The following is an 18,413-nucleotide window of genomic DNA, read 5'->3' on the forward strand; positions in this document are numbered from 1 at the left end:
ACGTTGTCTCATTTTTACTATGCACCGTACCAGCAATTATGGTCAAAATGACAATAAAAGTTGACTTGACTTGATGAAGAAATCTGATAGGAGAGGGGAGTGGACCATTGGAGAAATGGGGGGGAAGAGACCAGGGAAAGAAGAACCTGAGAAAGGAGGGAGGTGATAGTCAGGTGAGAAGAGATAAGAGGCCAGAATGGGGAATAGAAGAGGGAAGGTGAAGGGGAAGGGAAAAATTTATTTTACTAGAAGGAGAAATCAATATTCATGCCATCAGTTTGGAGACTACCCAGATGGAATATACAGTGCTTATAAAAAACATTCACCCCCCTTGGAAGTTTCAATGCACCAGTGTTTTACAATATTGAATCACAGTGAATTTAATTTGGCTTTTTTGACATTGATCAACAGAAAAAGACTGTGTCAAAGTGAAAACAGATCTTTACAAAGTGGTCTAATACAAATATAAAACACAAAGGGGTAAGTATTCACCCCCTTCAAGTCAGTATTTAGTAGATGCACCTTTGGCAGTAATCACAGCCTTGAGTCTGTGTGAATAGGTCTCTATCAGCTCTGCATATCTGGACACTGCAATTTTTCCCCAATCTTCTTTACTAAACTGCTCAAGCTCTGTCAGATTCCATAAAGATCATGAGTGAACAGCCCTTTTCAAGTCCAGCCACAAATTCTCAATTGGATTGAGGTTTGGACTTCGCCACTCGAGGCCATTAACTTGGTAGTTTTTAAGCCATTCATGTGAGGTCTTAGCTTGGGGTCATTGTCTTGCTGGAAAACAAATCTTCTTCAAAGTCCCAGTTCGCTTGCAGAGTGCATCAGGTTTTCCTCCAGGATTTCCCTGCATTTTGCTGTAATCATTTTACCCTCTACCTTCACCAGCTTTCCAGGGCTTGCTGCAGTGAAGCAACCCCCAGCATAATACAGCCACCCACGACACATGGCAGAGATGTTGTGTTTTTGATGATGTGCAGTGTTTGGCTTATGCCAAAGATAATGTTTAGTCTGATAGTCAAAAAGCTCAATTTTGTTTTCATCAGACCGTAGAACCTACTTCCAGCTGACTTCAGAGTCTCCCGCATGCCTTCTGGCAAACTCCAGCTGAGATTTCATGTTGGCTTATTTTCAACAGTGCCTTTCTCTTTGTCACTCTCCCATAAAGCTGCGACTGGTGAAGCACCTCGGCAACAGTTGTTCTATGTGCAGTCTGTTCCATCTCAGCCATTGAAGCTTGCAACTCCTCCAGAGTATCATAAGTCTCTTGGTGGCCTCCCTCACTGGTTCTCTTCTTGCTCAGTCACCCAGTTTTTGAGGATGGCCTGCTCTAGGCATATTGACAGCTGTGCCATATTCTTTCCATTTCTTGATGATTGACTTAACTGCACTCTGAGGGATATTCAGTGATTTGGAAATTTTCTTGTATCCATCTCCTAACTTGTGTTTTTCAATAACCTTTTCACAGAATTGCTTGGAGTGTTCTTTTGTCTTCATGATGTAGTTTTTGCCAGGATACTGACTCACCAGCAATTGAACCTTCTAGATACAGGTGCATTTTTACTACAATAAATTGAAGCACCTTGACTGCATGGAGGTCTCCAAAAACAGATCTCCATTTAATTAATTATGTGACTTCTAAAACCAATTGTAGGCACCAGTGATGATCTGGTGGGTCATATTAAAGGGAGTGATTACTTAAGCATTCAATTATTTTGTGTTTTATATTTTTAATTAATTTAGATCACTTTGTAGAGATCTGTTTTCACTTGGACACAACAGAGTCTTTTACTGCTGATCAGTGTCAAAAAAAAGCCAGATTAAACCCAATGTGATTCAATGTTATAAAACAATGTAACATGAAAACTTCCAAGGGGGTGAATACTTTTTACAGGCTCTGTAAGGTGTTTCCCCTCCACCCTGAGGGTATAGCATTATGACACAAGATGAGACCATGGACTGACATATTGGAATGAGGGAGAAAAAGCCTCAAACTTCCGCACAGTACTGTACTTCTAAATGGAGTTCCTTTGTGGTCCGGAGGAATGTTGTGTTGTTTGGTTATATATTCATATGTACAATCAGATGGAAATTAAGTTAAATTTCAACCAAGGTGATGCCGAAGCGGAATGCACAATAGTGTTGTGCTTGAAGTATTGTCCTCTGTGTACTTTAGAGATTATTTATAGCAGGCTAAAGCACTGGAGATGTCAAAGGATGCTTCCCCACAGTCACCAAATCCAATGGTAGGTTCAGAGAAGTAAAGTCAGATTCCTCATACATGTGCACTATACAATGTATCGATGAATGAATGGAGTGATGGCAAAAGTAATGGGTAAATGAGCTATTCTAGCTTTCTTGCACCATTGCTTAACTGAAACATTTCTATCCTTACCTTGAAATTCAAACTTTAAGTACTTAAACATTTGCAAACTACAAACAGTAGTTTTTCACTGTTCCTCGATACATGTGACAATAATAAATCAACACTACTTTTGAAAACTTTCTCTATGATGCACTTTGAAACTTCAATGATGCTTTCATTAAGACAATGACAGGTTCTTTAAAAATGTATTCTTATCCACCAATTGTAGGGACATCAAAAGATACCTTCACAACAAGAAGGAAATTGCAAAATACTCAACAAAATTTTCAATTCATTATAGACTGAACACAGAGGCATCTAGTAATAGAAGAAAAGCAGTGCAGTATTTTATAGTGCCTATCAAACCTATTCTGCCATTCAGTTAGGCTAATGTTCTATCCAACCTCCTCTTTGTTGTGTTCATCTACAACATTATCGTGAAGTGTTAAATTAACAATAGGCATTTTGATATTCTCGACTGAGCATCCACAACCAAAAAAACAGAGATTACAGGATATTCTACTCACCCCCTCACTCAAAGACACATGATAAGAACCCAATGATTAAAAATTACACTTAAAAAGGCCTTTTGATTTTAGTATTTCCTTACAGATTCCAATAAATTTAAACAATGCAATATTTTCTGGAAATTCTGCTCGGTTAATTGCCACTGTTGCATATTTTAGACCTAACATGATGTGACAGAAATTATTTGTTTTAATCCAACCTGTGTTTTTTGCACATCTGAGTCATCAGGGACTTCTTCTCGTTTTAATATAGGCTTCCATGCATTCTCTGACTTCTTCAACTGGACATCATCATTTACAGATATATTTGCAATAATCTTCCTTGGTTCTCTTCTTTGCCCATGCTGTGACCTTCGTGGACCAGAATTTAGCACCTAAATAAGTAACATCAATTGTTAATATAATAGCATCTTAAAAACCTTTGACACAAAATTAGCTAATTGCTGACAGTGAGTAGGAATGAAATCAAAGACATACCAGTTAGTAGATTAATTGGTCATTGTAAGTGTTAAATAGATGGGTTGCTGGGCAGTGCAGCTCGATGAGCCGGAAGTGCCTATCCTGCACTGCATCTCTGAATAAATAAGCAGGAATATCTTGGATGTCAAGGGATGTGATGAATTTAGTCAAAAAGAAAAAAGGAAAGAATGTAAAGCTCAGGAAGCTAGAATAAAAAATATGCCCTTGAAGATTATAAAGAAACAGAAAAGAATTCAAGACAGGAATCAGGAAAGCCATGATGGATCATAAAATGTCCTTGGCAAGTAGGATAAAAGAGAATCCCAAGGCAGTCTATACATACATCAAGAGCAAGAGGACAACCAGGGAGAGAGCAGGACCACGTAAAGATAAAGGGGGGAGCATTTGCTTGGATGCATCAATATTTACTGGGGAGGACATGGAGGATAGCTTATTGTTCAAAAAAGAACCATGGTTAATCCTGGGAACCACAGATTCGTGAGTCTAATATCAGCAGTAGGGAATTTACAAGAGGGAATTCTTCGGGATAGGATTTATGAGCATTTGGAAAACCATGGCCTAGTTAGGGAGAGTCAGCATTGCTTTGTGTGAGGCAAGAGAGAAGTCTTACTAATTTGACTGAGTTTTTTTGACGAGGTGGCAAATGTGATTGATGAAAGTAGAGCAGTGGATGTTATCTACATGCATTTTAGTAAGGCGCTTGACAAGGTTCCTCATGGGAGGCTCTTGCAGAAGATTAAGATGCATGGGATCCCTGGTGAATTGGCTGTTTGGGTTTGGAACTGGCTCGTCCATGTAAGATAGAGAGTAATGGTCGAAGGTACTTATTCTAGCTGGAGGTCTGTTATTAGTGGTGATCTGTGCTGGGCCCTCTGACCTGTATGAAAATGTAGATGGTTGGGTTAGTAAGTTTACGGATAATACAAAGATTGGGGGTGTTGTGGATAGTGTAGAAGACTGGCAAAGAATACAAGAAGATTTAGATCAGTTGCAGATGTGGGGAGAGAAATGACAGATGGAGTGTAACTTAGCCAAATATGAAGTGTTATATCTTGGTAGGTCAAATGCAAAGATACAATACACTGTTAAGGGCAAGATCCTTAACAACGTTGATGAGCAAAGAATTCTTGGGATTCAAGTTCATAGCTCCCTGAAAGTGGCTACACATGTCAATTGGGTGGTTAAGAAGGCATATGGCATGCTTGCCTTTATTAGTCAAGGCATTGAGTTCAAAAGTCAGAAAGTTACATTGTAGCTTTATAAAACTCTAGTTAGGTTGCATCTGGAGTAATGCATACCATTCTGGTCACTCCATGATAGGATGGATGCCAGGACTTTAGAGAGGATACAGAAGTAGTTTACCAGGATATTGCCTGCATTAGTGGCCATGTGCTATCACAAGCAGTTGGATGAACTTAATTGTTTTCTCTGGAGTGGTGGAGGCTAAGAGGAAATCTCATCGGTTTCTAAGATTATGAGAGGTATAGATAGAGTAGGCAGACACATCTTATTCGAAGGGTTGAGATGTCTAATACCAGAGGGTATGAGAGGGGGTAATTTCAAAGGAGATGTGAGGGAATTTTTTTTAAAAACAGAGAATGGTGGGTGTCTGGAATGCACTGCCTGGTGTGGTGATAGAGGAAAAGACTTTTCAGAGATGTTTAGATAGGCACATGAGGAAAATGGAAGGATATGGAATTAAGTAGGCAGAAGAGCCTGTTCCTGTGCTGTACTGTTTTATGTTCTCTATTATCGGGGTATTAAAAAAATCTCTGCAGTCTTCAGGAGGAGAAGCTGTTATCTAGGCAGCAGAATTAACTTTGAATCATACAGGACTGACAGGAAGGGCAAGAAATCAGATTTGAAAAGTAGTTTTAAGCAATTCTTCATATCATTTGATAATGGAAGATTTAATAACTGTGGTTCCTTGAGCAATTCCTGCTACTGGAAATATTAAGCTAACTGTATGTGAAGCTCCAATTTGTGTAAATGGTTCAAATTGCTAACATTGCATTTTACAGCCCAGTAGCCTGCCAGAGCTTACTGTGTTGCTTGAAGTTTAGATATTCCTTAGATTTCACTTATATCTCTTTGTTGCATGACTCCCACATGTAGGACCTGAGATTATCAGCAACATGCAACCTAAACACAATAATACTGATAATGATCAGATCTCTCATTTTTAAAGATATCTTTTTATTAAGGTAAATGGCTGCTCCCTTTGTGTTAGTTGCCATAGATGTTAAGATGTATGGTCTTCTTGATTAGCTTAATCAACCTTCTTCCCAAGGAAAAAGCTGACATATCCCTTTAAAGTGTTGTCAAGTTCTGAGTTCTACATTTGGTTGTTTTAGTAAAATAGAACTTTGAACTTCAACAATGTTATCAATTTATCCCTCAGTTTCAACAATAGCTTTAAATCAAAGTTATCTAGCTGTTTATCTGTGAAAAAGTAAGTGACTAACAGTTTACAGAAGAAACATGCATTAGACATGATATGGTTGTGTTACATAGACATAGTTCTATTATCCATTGAAAATGTTATAGTTAAACCATGCTTCCAAGTAGAATGGAGAAAATCTCCCCTGTAATTGTAAAGTGCATTTTTATTCTGAAGTTATGTGATATGCAGAGATGTAAAGAAGCAAATAATAGAGGGTGTTTACAAGATACTATTCTCTACATTGATGATTAGTAGATTACAGTTCAAGCAAAAATATTTACTGGAGCAAAAATACTGCAGATGCTAATATTCTGAAACAAAAACAGACAATGTTCCATGTCAGCTAGCATTCACAGACAGAACAGCAATTTAACTTCTGAGGTCAATAACTTTTTATTCTAATGTAACTTCTTGGAGCAAACAGTTGGCTCTACATAGTTGTACCTACTTGCTTTTGACTTAACTAGACCAGCACATGGTGTCAGAAGGGAAAATGATCAGTCCCCCGTTGCACAGGTTGCTCAATTAATCGTGATTTATGCTGACATAAACATTGTGAAATCCTATTAATGTTCCATCTCTTGATAAAATAATAGCGATGCTCAAAGAAGATATAACAAATCCCAACAACAATAAGCATCAGAACCTGCTTAACTTACCGTTCCTACTCGTCCACTTTGTGGCTGCCTTCCAAAGTCTGCATATGATGGTGTGAAGTCTGGGCCCCGGGATAGTATTCGTGAGGAGTCTAAAGGCCTTGTTATTTGTTTAGTCTGGGCAATCTGCAAATAAAAATATTTTGTTAATGCACCAGGTTAAATCACTGTGCGCGATAAGGACATGTAAAGGTATAAGGTGTAAGGGTAGGCCATGCAGTCCATCAAACCTGCTTTGCTAACATCATAAGATCATCAACCAACAGCTGGGACTACCTCAATATCCCTCAAGTTTCATATAACCACATCTTTCTGGTACAGACAATTCTGAAGATTTACAACCATAAGGAAGAATTTCTTTCACATCTCAGTTTAAGTAGTATTCTGGAGACATACAAAAGGCTGGAGGAACTCAGCATGTCAGGCAATATTTTAAGAGAGAATCAAGTCTCAATGAAGGGTTTCAACCTGAAACATTAACTGTTCATTCCCCCCATAGATGCTGCCTGACCTACTGAGTTACTTTAGCATTTTGTGTGTGCTGTATAAGAAATAACCCATTATGCAGGAAATATGACCAAGTTTTAGTCTCTAGAACCATGGAAAACTTCTCAAATCTATATTGCTGAGCACTTTAAGGGGGTTTGGTTCAGTGAGATCAACATCCTTCTAAAGAGTACTGATTTTAGACCCATTATGTACAAATCTCTTCTCACAGGTCAACCCTCACATTTGAGAAATTAAAGCTATGAAATCAAATGCACACTCATTTCTTTTTTGGTTCTTTAGCTGTCAAGCATTTTAACTAGTGCAGACTGGGTTGCAACACTGGTGGAAATAAAGGGACATTACTTTCTGTAATATAGAGCATGATACAGTCTCTTAGTGAGCACCATCAATTAATTATTTCAAAGATGCCTGGAGAAATAATAAGAGCTATTAGCCATAATCCTTTTACTATCCTACATTAACTTGCCAGTGTCTCAGAATAAATGAAATGAACAAAATCAACAGAATCTTTAATTTCAAATGCATCAATTTCATTCCCGTGGAAAAATAAGACTGGTTTGCAGCGTGAATGCTGGAAATGCTTGTGCCAGGCAGCAGCTACAGACAGTAAGCAAGTTGGTGTCATGGACTTTTCATTAGAAGTAAGCATGAGTTGCACTTAAGAGGAGGGGAGGAGAGAACAATGGGATTTTCTGGAAGAAAATGGAGACGCTTGAGCATTGATTGTGACAAAAATGACTCAATGGAGAGAGTTCTTTGAAGGGCCATGTACATAATGTATTTGGTTTGAATTAAGAAGCAACAAATGCACATTTGTGCCATAGAGCTAACTCTACTGAGACGGCAAGGATATATCTAGGACAGAATTTCTTAAACGGTGGAATGATAATCTGCATGGGTTGAGAGGGATATGACCAGTAATGAAGCTAAGGCTCAAATTTCCTGGATAACAAAAGAAATAAAGGGATTGAATAATGCATATAAGGAGAATTCAAATGAGAATCAGGCTAAATGCAGTAGGCTCAGAAATATATCAGAAAAGGAAAACAAAATGGGAAAGGGAATATCCAAACAGAATGCCATTAACATACAAACTCAAACTCCCCATTCTATTCGCCAAACAAAGAAGTAGCTAGGAACTCAAAAGTGACCAAGCTTCACCTGTCTCTGCTTAAATCTTTTTGTCAATTTTACTCAGTGCCCACCCCATATCACCTCCTTTTCTGGTATATTGCTGACTACTATTTCTGCTCCTTGCACTAATACATTCCCAGTTACTCTACTCTGCCTTTATAGGGTTGAGGACACTGCCCAAGGTTTAGAATCCCCACTACTCCCAGGGGAACCTTAAGCTTCCAGTTGTCTGTCATGCAAATTCTCCATTCCAATTGCTCCTTTTGTAACAAACAAGCTCAAAACACCACACTATCTTCTGTCTAGAAAGTTATGGCAGAAGGTCATCACTTTGCAACCTTAATTCAGTTTTCTACAGAAACAAATGTGACCTGATCTGTTGATTAAGTGCAGTGCTGTCTTTTATTTCAGCTTTCCAGCAGCTGTGTTCTGCATCTCAACATTCTATCATTTATTTTGTTTTCCTCTGTTCTCAATCATCTCCCTCTAATTACACCCCTTGGGGCATATCAAATATGGTTAACAAGTTTTTATTTCTCACCTTCCACATTCCAAAATTCTCTTGGTCTCCATACTATAAAATATTTTGGAAACTTCTCTCTTCTGTGCTACTGAAATCACGCTGTTTTCTCACTTCTCCCAGCTTTCATGAAACAGTAATACCTGAAATACACTGTTTCTGTCTGCACATAATGCTGTGAATTTAAAGCATTTTCTGTTTCTTTTGTTTTCTATCACCTTTTAAACTCCACTACTCCACTATCAGTTTACTGATATTCATTAGCTGATCTTGTAGAGTGCAACTTATAAATCTAAATCACATGCAAAGAGTTGGAAAGAAGTGAGAAAGCACAAAACAAATTTCTAAACATCTGTGCAAATTTAAACCAGTGAGTGGCAAGTTTTCCCTTAAAAATACCAATTCTTCAAATTAGTTCTGAGAGCATAAAAACTTGCAAAATGCAGCAAACTTAATCACAACATATTTGTAGTGTACACGATTCTCTAGGATGGTGATTATTCATCTTTTTTTGCCCACAAGAGAGCACATTACTACCTACGTGTGGTAAACAACTTCAAGAATACTTAATCAAAATGAATCTTGAGAGCTTACTTAGCACTTTGTTTCCTAATATTTTCAAATCTTCAATAAATATCCACTGAAACCTCATTTGTAATACTTGATAAAATTCCTCTGCACTGAAACATCAATCTCTGCAACTTCAAGGATCTTTCTACCAAGGTGGTCCATAGTATGTAACAGGTTTGCGTTTACACCCCATAAGCACAGATTCACACATGGAAGAGGTGGGTGCTGCACTATTTATTACTGGGAATTCAAACATTCAGATCTCAACAGAAACTGAGTGGAAAAATTAGTATGACTTTTTCTTAAATTGGAAATTTTCTTTAAAATTACTCATCAATTCTGGAGGACAGAATTTGTTTTAACATTAATTTGTATAACTATTTCAGCAGGAGCAGTAACCCCACCTTATCAAGAACAACATCGCTGATTGCTGGCAGCCCATCTGGTTTCTGTGTACTAGCCGCTATGAACTGGAAACCAAGGAGAAATTCACGGTCATATCGCTTCTTGCCCTCTGGATTTGTCAATTTCCACTGGTCTGGAATGACGTAAAACAAGCAAAAACAAAACTCCATTTTTTAACCCAATTATGAGTTTATGCAGCTGAACAATTTATTTGAGGCATACATATTACATTAAGACATAAACTTATGATACGAGAAACAGAAAAAGAAATTATAGCTCTATGAGCCATCTTGCCCAAGGGATACTCTAATTCTTTAAAGAATGCATCTAATTGAGATTTGTTAAATACAAACCATAAATTTGCATTGAAACTTGGTCACACATCAGAAAATCACTTAATGCATATACTGCAGCATTACAAAACTTCAAGAGTCACAGAATGGATCCATGCTGAATAAAAATTTACATAGTACCTTCAAAAAATCTGATAATTGCACTGATGTCGTTGCATTAAATCAGTGGCAAAACATTATTAAAATATGAGAATTTGTGGATAGTTTATAAGATTTAATCTCATCAATATTTCACGCATTGCCAAAATATGAGCTTTGCAGCCAATAAGGACTGCACACGAGAGGGGAAGTTAAAATGTGTGGAAAAAGCAAGCCCAAAATAGGATAAAGAATCGGATAAAGGGATGTAGATCAAATTAATGAAGGGTAATTTAAGCGTTTGAATGAAAAAAATTCTTCACATCAGATTCAGCAGCTGAGATGAAAAATGGAACAAGTGAGAATGATGGAATGGCTCCACTGGGAGCTGGTAGACACAATGGGTCAAATAGCTACTGCCTCCTGTATCACACTGATAAACGTAGGATTCTGAAAGCTAAATACTGTACTAGAATGAATTGGCTGCAGATGAGTCAAATGGACTTCCTGCTCTGATTATTCTGTGTTCTACAAACTTTAAAAATAACATTTTACTGTCTTTTATAACTTCTGTAATATACATTCACATATTTCAAATTTCTATTTAAATGTGTTTGGTTATGAGTTAACCACACAAATTAAAAGTAGCTTTTAAATAAACAGATTACATTGTTTAGATACTTTTCCTTCCGTAACCCACTCCATAGGACATAACAACAACACTGAGGCATGCATTTTCAGTGGTTAAAGAACAATCTTGAAATTGGTGATACCTCATGCCACCAATGTAAAGTTGATATTAAGAGATGTTGTTTGTTAACAATATAATATTGCTTGATATTCAAAATTCATTTTTTGAATCTGCTTCTGATTGCTCAGTTTAGAACTTTTCAGCTATTGTTCTAAGATTTATAAACATGTCTAATTACCAAACTACACTCTATGCAAAAAGAATGTCTTGAAACCAACTGTTATCTTTCCACAATTCACCCAAAAATTACAGATCTAAATCAGAGCACCAGACTCTTTAAACACTGACTACACAAGTCCATTAACTATCCTGTCCTCTTTCCCATTCACCAAACGCCATAAATGCACTATCATGGGATTTCTCAGGCTTTCACCATAAACCAGCGGTACAGCCATTTCTGAAAGTTTCAAAACAAGTCAAACATACACACACACTCCATATCCTAGGGCCTCCTTTCTCTTATCTTATATACTGTACAAGCATTTCATGCTGTGTTGAAGACCTTAATATACAATTCATTACCATATTCTAGGATAAGAGTATATTACAAAGCAACAACAGCATCCATGATTATTACTGTTTCTACACGAAGCATGATCAACTTGAAAAATCTATAAAAATAAATGATGCGCAGTTCCTGTGAAAAGGGTAGGTAATCTGTATGCTAAAAGACCAAATCAGTGCTCATTTCCTTCAAATCTAGATTCATCCAGTTTAATCTTTAAACAATTCAATTTCTTTTCAATTTAGAGAAGGTAGAGTTTAAAGAATTTGAAAATCTACCCTGACCTCAGTGAGTAGAACAAAAAAATCTAATACTAAAAGCATAAAAATGAAGTGAATACATCAACTTTGGCTGACTTTGGGAAGACTCAGAGAAAGCAAGTGAGAAACACAGACAGGAATCTGTACCACTGGTAATGCATAGGGATGAGCCCTTTGGCTTTATAAGTCTGCACCAAATAAAATGCTGTCTTACTGGTGGTGAAGAGGGTCCTCTAAAATTACAACAGGATCTACATGAACTGGAGAAGTTCTCCATTGAAAGGCAGATGGAATTTAGTGTGGGCAAAGTGAGCTTAGACCAGTGAGAATATTCAATGACGACTGCAGATTACCCCACAATCAGCATGGAGTATAGAAGGCTATGGTTCAGGTGGGACTAGGCAGAATAACAGTTTGGCACAGACTAGATGGGTCAAAGGGCCTGTTGCTGTGCTCTATAACTAACTTCATTGGGCCAACTTCACATAAATACGGTGGGGTTCGGTTAATTGGGACACATGGGGACTAGAACATTTTGGCCCAATTAAGTGGCAATAGAAATAGGAACAGAGGTACAAACTGCTGTTTAACTGAGTAACAAATAATGTATTTAAATGAAATACAGAACAAACCAGAAGAGCATCAATACAATTACAATACTATAGAACCATATATTAGTTCCCTATAGTTAATGAGAGGAATTACACTGCTGTGTTCTTTTGATTGACTATAAATGAACAAAATCAACACAGACATTTAGTGTAGACAATCCACTGTCATCAATTTTCAACCACTGCATCCTCAAAATCTTCATTTTCATTGGAACATTCAAGATAATTGTCAATACCATCAAATTTGTCATAGTTCCTAACTTGAAGTTGTTTAATCATTTTATTTTCACTGTCAGCCATTTCTCACACCTCCAAGCTTGAATGCTTGAAACTGCAGTCAGCAAAACAGTTCCGAATTGTCTTTTACTGTTTATTTCTTACCAATTATCAGTGTCAAAAATCACTACTTTTTGAACACAAGCACACACAACAGACACTATTTAAAAATGTTTGCTCTAGGTATGGTGCAGTATCTAACGGCAACACAAAAGCACGAGTCAACACTCATTAGAAACTGCTTGGCAGTCCCCTGCCTCAATTAAAGGCATCGAGTGTCCCAAATAAACAAGGTGAACCCTGACTATTTTTTTGATTAGTTTTTGTTCTTTAAGAGTTGTCCCAAACAAGTGGCTGTCTTGATAAACAGATTGCCTAATTAACCAGAATTCAGTGTACTTTGGCTTCATAAGAAGGTCAGAGGCTTGATGTCCTGTGTTAAGTTACTCATCACCTCAGATCACAATATCTATAAAGATACAAGCTGGGAACAAGAAAAGAATATTTTACATTTGCCTAGACCAGAACAAGAAAACTCAGGAAGGTCTACACCATAAAGGACAAGGCAGCTGCTTCCTTGGTACCTGTGCCTCTATTTATTTCCACATCAGCAGACCGTAGCTGCACTGCATAGTTTTTGCAAAATGCATCGCAAATACTCGCCATGGCTACTTCAATAGGACCTTAAAACCAATTACCTTTATTTACTACTAAGCACATAGTTTTCAGGCACATGGGAGTACCAACTCCTACAGGTTTCACAGCAAGTCATGCACCATTTAATTCTGGAAAATATTGCTGTTCCTTCATTGTCACTTGGTTAAACTACAGAACTCCTTATGTAACAGCCTTATGGGTGTATCTTGATCAGAAGAATTGCAGCTAAGCTTGTATCCCTACTGAAAGAAATGTTCAGAATTTCCAAGATATCATCTGTAAAAGTCTCAACATCTGGATAATGTCAAATACAATGCATCTTTCAAGAAAGGGGGGGGGGGGGGGAAACAGAGCATGAAGCTAATGCCCTTCAATGAGAAATGCTGAAATCATTACCAAGGAAGTTGGAACTTTTAAATAAATGCTAATAGAGTTAGACAGTTAAGCCTAAAAAATAAAATACACTTCTACAAAGATGTGGTAAGCATGATAGTTAAATGTGAACCAGTATATGCTGTTTAATTGTATTTACAAAAGTCAGAGTACTATAGCATACATATAGGCTCTTCAAGTTACTCCAGGCTGAAATGCATCTGGACCATAGCCCTCCCATCCATGTACCAATCCAAAGTTCCCTTAAATGTTGCAATAGAATCTATATCCACCACTTTTACTGATAGTTTGGTGCATACTCACACCACTCCATGAAGTTGTTTACTAACAAAGTTACCCTTAAGTATTTCACTTTTCACCCATTACCTATGACCTCTAGTTCTATTCTCACCCATTGTCAGTGGAAAAAGCCTGCTTGCATTTCCTCTATTTACACCCCATATCTTCTGGAAGAAGATGGCGACAGTGAACAATATGACAAAGGGCCAGGAGTTTCACAGAACTACCATTTTCACTTCTTTTACATGTCTTTCTTTCAAATGTGGTTCTGTTACTGTTGGAGCCCATGATCTACATTTTGATGGTGTGCTTTTGAGTGCTCTGGTGCTTTGCTGTCTCCAAGGGTTTTGCATGAGGCTTCGAGTGAAATGTGCAGCCTCGAGGCCAAAAGGCCTGGAAACAGGACACAAACCCCTGACTGACTCCATATCTCACTGATCTCATTATTTAAAGCGTCAAGGAAGATTGAAATCATTGAGCAACAGCAGAATGCACACGGATGCTCAGCGCTGTGTCTCACTTGCTGGTGTTGGAGGAACTCACTCTCCCTCTTGCTGGCTGCTCCCCAAGGAAGGTTTCTGCTTTCAAATGGTCTCTCTTTCTCCTCTCGCTCGATGTTGCCAGAGGATTGTGCTGGAGTCTGGGTCTCGGGCAAGGTTTAATTGATGTGGTTTGTAGATTGCACATTGTAGCTCACATTATGTTGTGTTTCTGGTTGCTCGCTTTTTTTGTTGCTATTTTGGTTGATTTTGAATTAGGGCAGCCAGCAGATAACACTGAGCAGAAATGAATATGCCAGGACTCTTTTGATTTTGAGTTTTATATTTTGTGTTTCTCACTTGTTGTATTTTTGCTTGGCATTTGCGCAATTTTTTTTGCACATGGGGGGGTTGTTTTTTCTTTGAACAGGTTCCATGATTTTCTTTGTTTCGTGGCTGTCTTTGAGGAAGATGCATCTCAGGGCTGTATTTTGCATACACATTTGATAATAAATATACTTTGAATCTTTGAGAATCTCCAATCATTCTCTAGGCTCTACGGAAAAAGTCCTAACCTATTCACTTTTTCCCTATAACTCAGGTCCTTGTCCAGGAAAAATCCTTGTAAATTCTAAATACCTTCCAATAATTTATCCATTACTACTGATGTCAGGCTCACTGGTCTACAACTTCCAAGCTACTCAGGCTACGTCCACACTAAGCATTTTTGAAAATACCTCCGTCCACATTCAAACGGGTATTTGGGCGAATCTCCTCCTACTGGGCATGTGCAGTACACATCTACAGAAAACAAGCGACGTTTGGTGTCGAATCTCGCTGTGAATGTCCATGTTTGTGCAGTTACAGACTAGAAAAACTTAAAAGGAAATTGCCAAATGACGGACTGCTGTTGGCTCTCACGCAGGAGGACTTAAAACTAAAAAAAAAACAAATATTAGAGCGTATGGAGGCAACCGACGGCGTTCACGGACAGTATGACCCAGCTGACGACGAACTTTGAAAAACTGACTAACTCTGTTGCATTAATCAAGCACCTTGTTAGATGTATAAAACATGTCTGCATCAGTGTTACCTTGTATTTCCATACAATGTTACATTAGGCTGTTACAAATCTATTGTCAGAGAAGTACTTGCATAAATAGGTAAACCACCTTCATACAAGCAAGGACAGAAAACAGGGCAAAGTGAGTATACTTATTCAGTAAGTTATGGGTCAAAGTATTTGGTGAGTACATTTCTAACTCTTCTGGCTTCAGTCTCATTGCCACCTGTTCTGAAATTGTTAGGTTGTGTGGGGGTTGCGTTCAAGAAAATAATGAAATGACATCTGTTCCGGCACGTCATGACAGCGTTTTTAAAAATATCCGGTTACCCCGTCTACATTACTCTGCCTAATCCAGCGTTTTCAAATTGACACACTTTGGAGGGCCTTTTAGAAAAGCTCCGTTTTCGGAGGAGGAAAACGCTGTTTCAGTGTGGACGGAGGGTCAAAATGAAAAGAAAAAGCTTTGGTTACGGACTTATCCGGTCTAGTGTGGACATAGCCTTAGTCTTTCTTGAACAATGAGACAACATTAGCTATCCTCCACTCCTTTGGCTGGTTAAGGACATTTGAATACCTCGGTCAGGAATCCTGTAATTTCTGCACTAGACTTCCATAAGCTCAGAGGGAACACTTTCTTTAGACCTGGGGATTTATCCACCATAATTTGCCTCAAGACAGTAAGAACCTCCTCTTCGGTAATCCAAATACCATCCAGGACCTCAGTTCTATAGATTCTGTGTCCTTCTACTGAATAAATACAGATGCACAAAATCAATTTAAGATCTCTTCTAACTCTTTCAGCTCCATGAATAAATGACCATGCTGATCTCTTAAGTGGACCAATTTTGTCACTTGCTATGCTTTTGCTCCTAATATATCTATAGAAACCCTTGGGATTTTGTCTTCCAAAAGCAACCTCATGTTTTCTTTTAGCTCTCCTGATTTCCCTCGTGTTCTTTTGCATTTCTTATACTTCACTTGTTCCTTACCACCTATGCATCATCTTTTTCTTCTTAATCAGGGCTTTAATACCCCACTGAAAACCAAGGATTCCTACACCTGTTAAGCTTTGCCTTTTATTTTGATAAGAACATACACACTCTGTACTTCAGTATTTCACTTTTGAAGGCCTCCCAGTTACAAGTACATATTTGCCAGATAACAGTCTGTCTCAATCCACACTTGCCAGACCCTTTCAAATACCATCAAAATTGATCTTTCTCCAATTTAGAATCTCAACACAAGGACCATACCTATTGTTCTCCATAAATATTTTGAAATAAATGGCATTTTGGTCACTAGATGCAGTGTTCCCCTACACAAACTCGGTCACCTGCCATGTCTCAATCGCTAATAGGAGATCTAGCATCACTGTTCAAACCTCTACATTTTGATTGAGGATACTTTCCTGAACATATTTAACAAACTCTACCCCATCCATTCCTTTAACAATATGGAAGTCTCAGTCAAACTACACCATCTCCTTAGCCACTGGTTAAACTTTATTATCTTCCGATTTCTAGCTTCAATATGAAGTGCCATGGGTAGCAATCTTGAAATAACCACCATGGAGGTCTTGTCCTTTATCGTTGCATCCAACTCCCTGAACTCACTTTGCAAGACCTTGACAGCCTTCCTGCCAAGCTGTTGGTACTGATGTAGACACAACCTGTGGCTGTTCATTCCCTCCCTTAAGCTATGGACTCAATCTGAGATTTCACTGACTCTGGCACCCAGGAGGCAACATACCATCAGGGAATTCCGTTCTTGTCCACAGAACCTGCTGTCTGATCCTATAAGCAATGAATCCCTTATCACTACTGCTTACTTTTTCTTTCCCCTACCCTTCTGAGACACAGAGCCAGCCTTAGTGCTGGAAAGGTGTTATAAAAGGTTTTTTGAAAACTGTCTATTGGCTTTGCAAGTGATGTATTAGCATGGACGGGGTATTGATTGAACCAAAAAGAAAGAGAGCTGGAAAACCAATCAAATGGACTGTTTTGTTCTAGATAGGTTCAGTGTTGTCAGATTTATGCTCGACCAGGCAGTCGAGCAGTAAGTTAAACAAGAAAAACAGCAGATGCTTGAAATCTGCAGCAACTTGCAAAATGCTGGAGGAACTCAGCGGGTTCAACATCTATGGAGGGAAATGAACATTCCAACTGTCTAGAACATTCCAGGTAGTGCTGATTTCTACTCAATATCTGACAATATTTAATAAATGTGTAGCTCAATTATTGCAGAATTGGGAAGAACATTAATTTTATTTAATATTTTGTTTGCAAGCCACAATACCTATCAACATCATGAACTGTTGCAATTTTAGGGTTTATGAAGTAAAATAAAATCCTCACATGATCTTTCATATGCTCAACAATCAAATTCTCATTGCAAACAGGGCTGGTAATAAGCAGCTTGGAACTGAAAACAAATTTTACCTTCTTTGAAGCCGCACACCACGCTATCATCAGGGATCTCTTTGGCGCTCGTCTCTGTGCTTTCACTTTCAGATACAGTCTCTGAACCATTCTGTTCTGGTTCTATCTCCTGATTCCCATTTTCTTCCACATCTGCATGATCTTTAATGTCCAAGTCTTTGTCCAGGTTTATACCTGGAACTGTTCTATCTTGTTCAGATTCAGGCAAATTTTCAACTGCAAGTTCTTCAAGTTTAAGCTGAAGTATAAATGGACACGTCACCCTCAAGTACTTAACCACACCACCAAAATGGAACACGATTAAATATTAACAAACTATGAATTAATATTCCAATAATAAAGAAAAATACATGGTTACACCATTACTACTTTCAGTTAACGTTGGTGTAACTCTGCAGCACAAAAAAAGACATTCAAATATTATAAGGAAATGTTAATTTTATTATGTTTGTGGACAGGTGAAATTAAGGTGACATGAAAACTGCATAATAAGCCCAGATCATATTTTCCAAAAATAATTTTGGCACATTTTAACCGATGCTCAGAATTAATATACCACTTGCTTAAATCTGAATGCACTCACTGCCAAACCAAAGTACACTTTCACAAAAGTTAATGAAATAACATTGAAAATATTGGAGAAAATTA

At 38.0% G+C, this 18,413-nt stretch overlaps 1 protein-coding gene across 19 annotated transcripts in view; it reads right to left on the minus strand.

The window, feature by feature from the left end:
- Nucleotides 1-18,413, minus strand: part of eif4g3b (eukaryotic translation initiation factor 4 gamma, 3b) — a 314,500-nt gene that overhangs the window by 56,667 nt on the left and 239,420 nt on the right. For all 19 annotated transcript variants that reach the window (XM_073031699.1, XM_073031706.1, XM_073031707.1 and 16 more), the window contains 4 exons: nucleotides 17,766-18,003; nucleotides 9,619-9,752; nucleotides 6,484-6,606; nucleotides 3,102-3,275 (listed from right to left, as the gene is read on the minus strand). In XM_073031699.1, the coding sequence (XP_072887800.1) occupies nucleotides 3,102-3,275; nucleotides 6,484-6,606; nucleotides 9,619-9,752; nucleotides 17,766-18,003 (669 nt within the window). The remainder of the gene's footprint in view (nucleotides 1-3,101; nucleotides 3,276-6,483; nucleotides 6,607-9,618; nucleotides 9,753-17,765; nucleotides 18,004-18,413) is intronic.

Source organism: Hemitrygon akajei, chromosome 29 (assembly GCF_048418815.1).
Source record: "Hemitrygon akajei chromosome 29, sHemAka1.3, whole genome shotgun sequence".
Lineage (NCBI taxonomy): Eukaryota > Metazoa > Chordata > Chondrichthyes > Myliobatiformes > Dasyatidae > Hemitrygon > Hemitrygon akajei.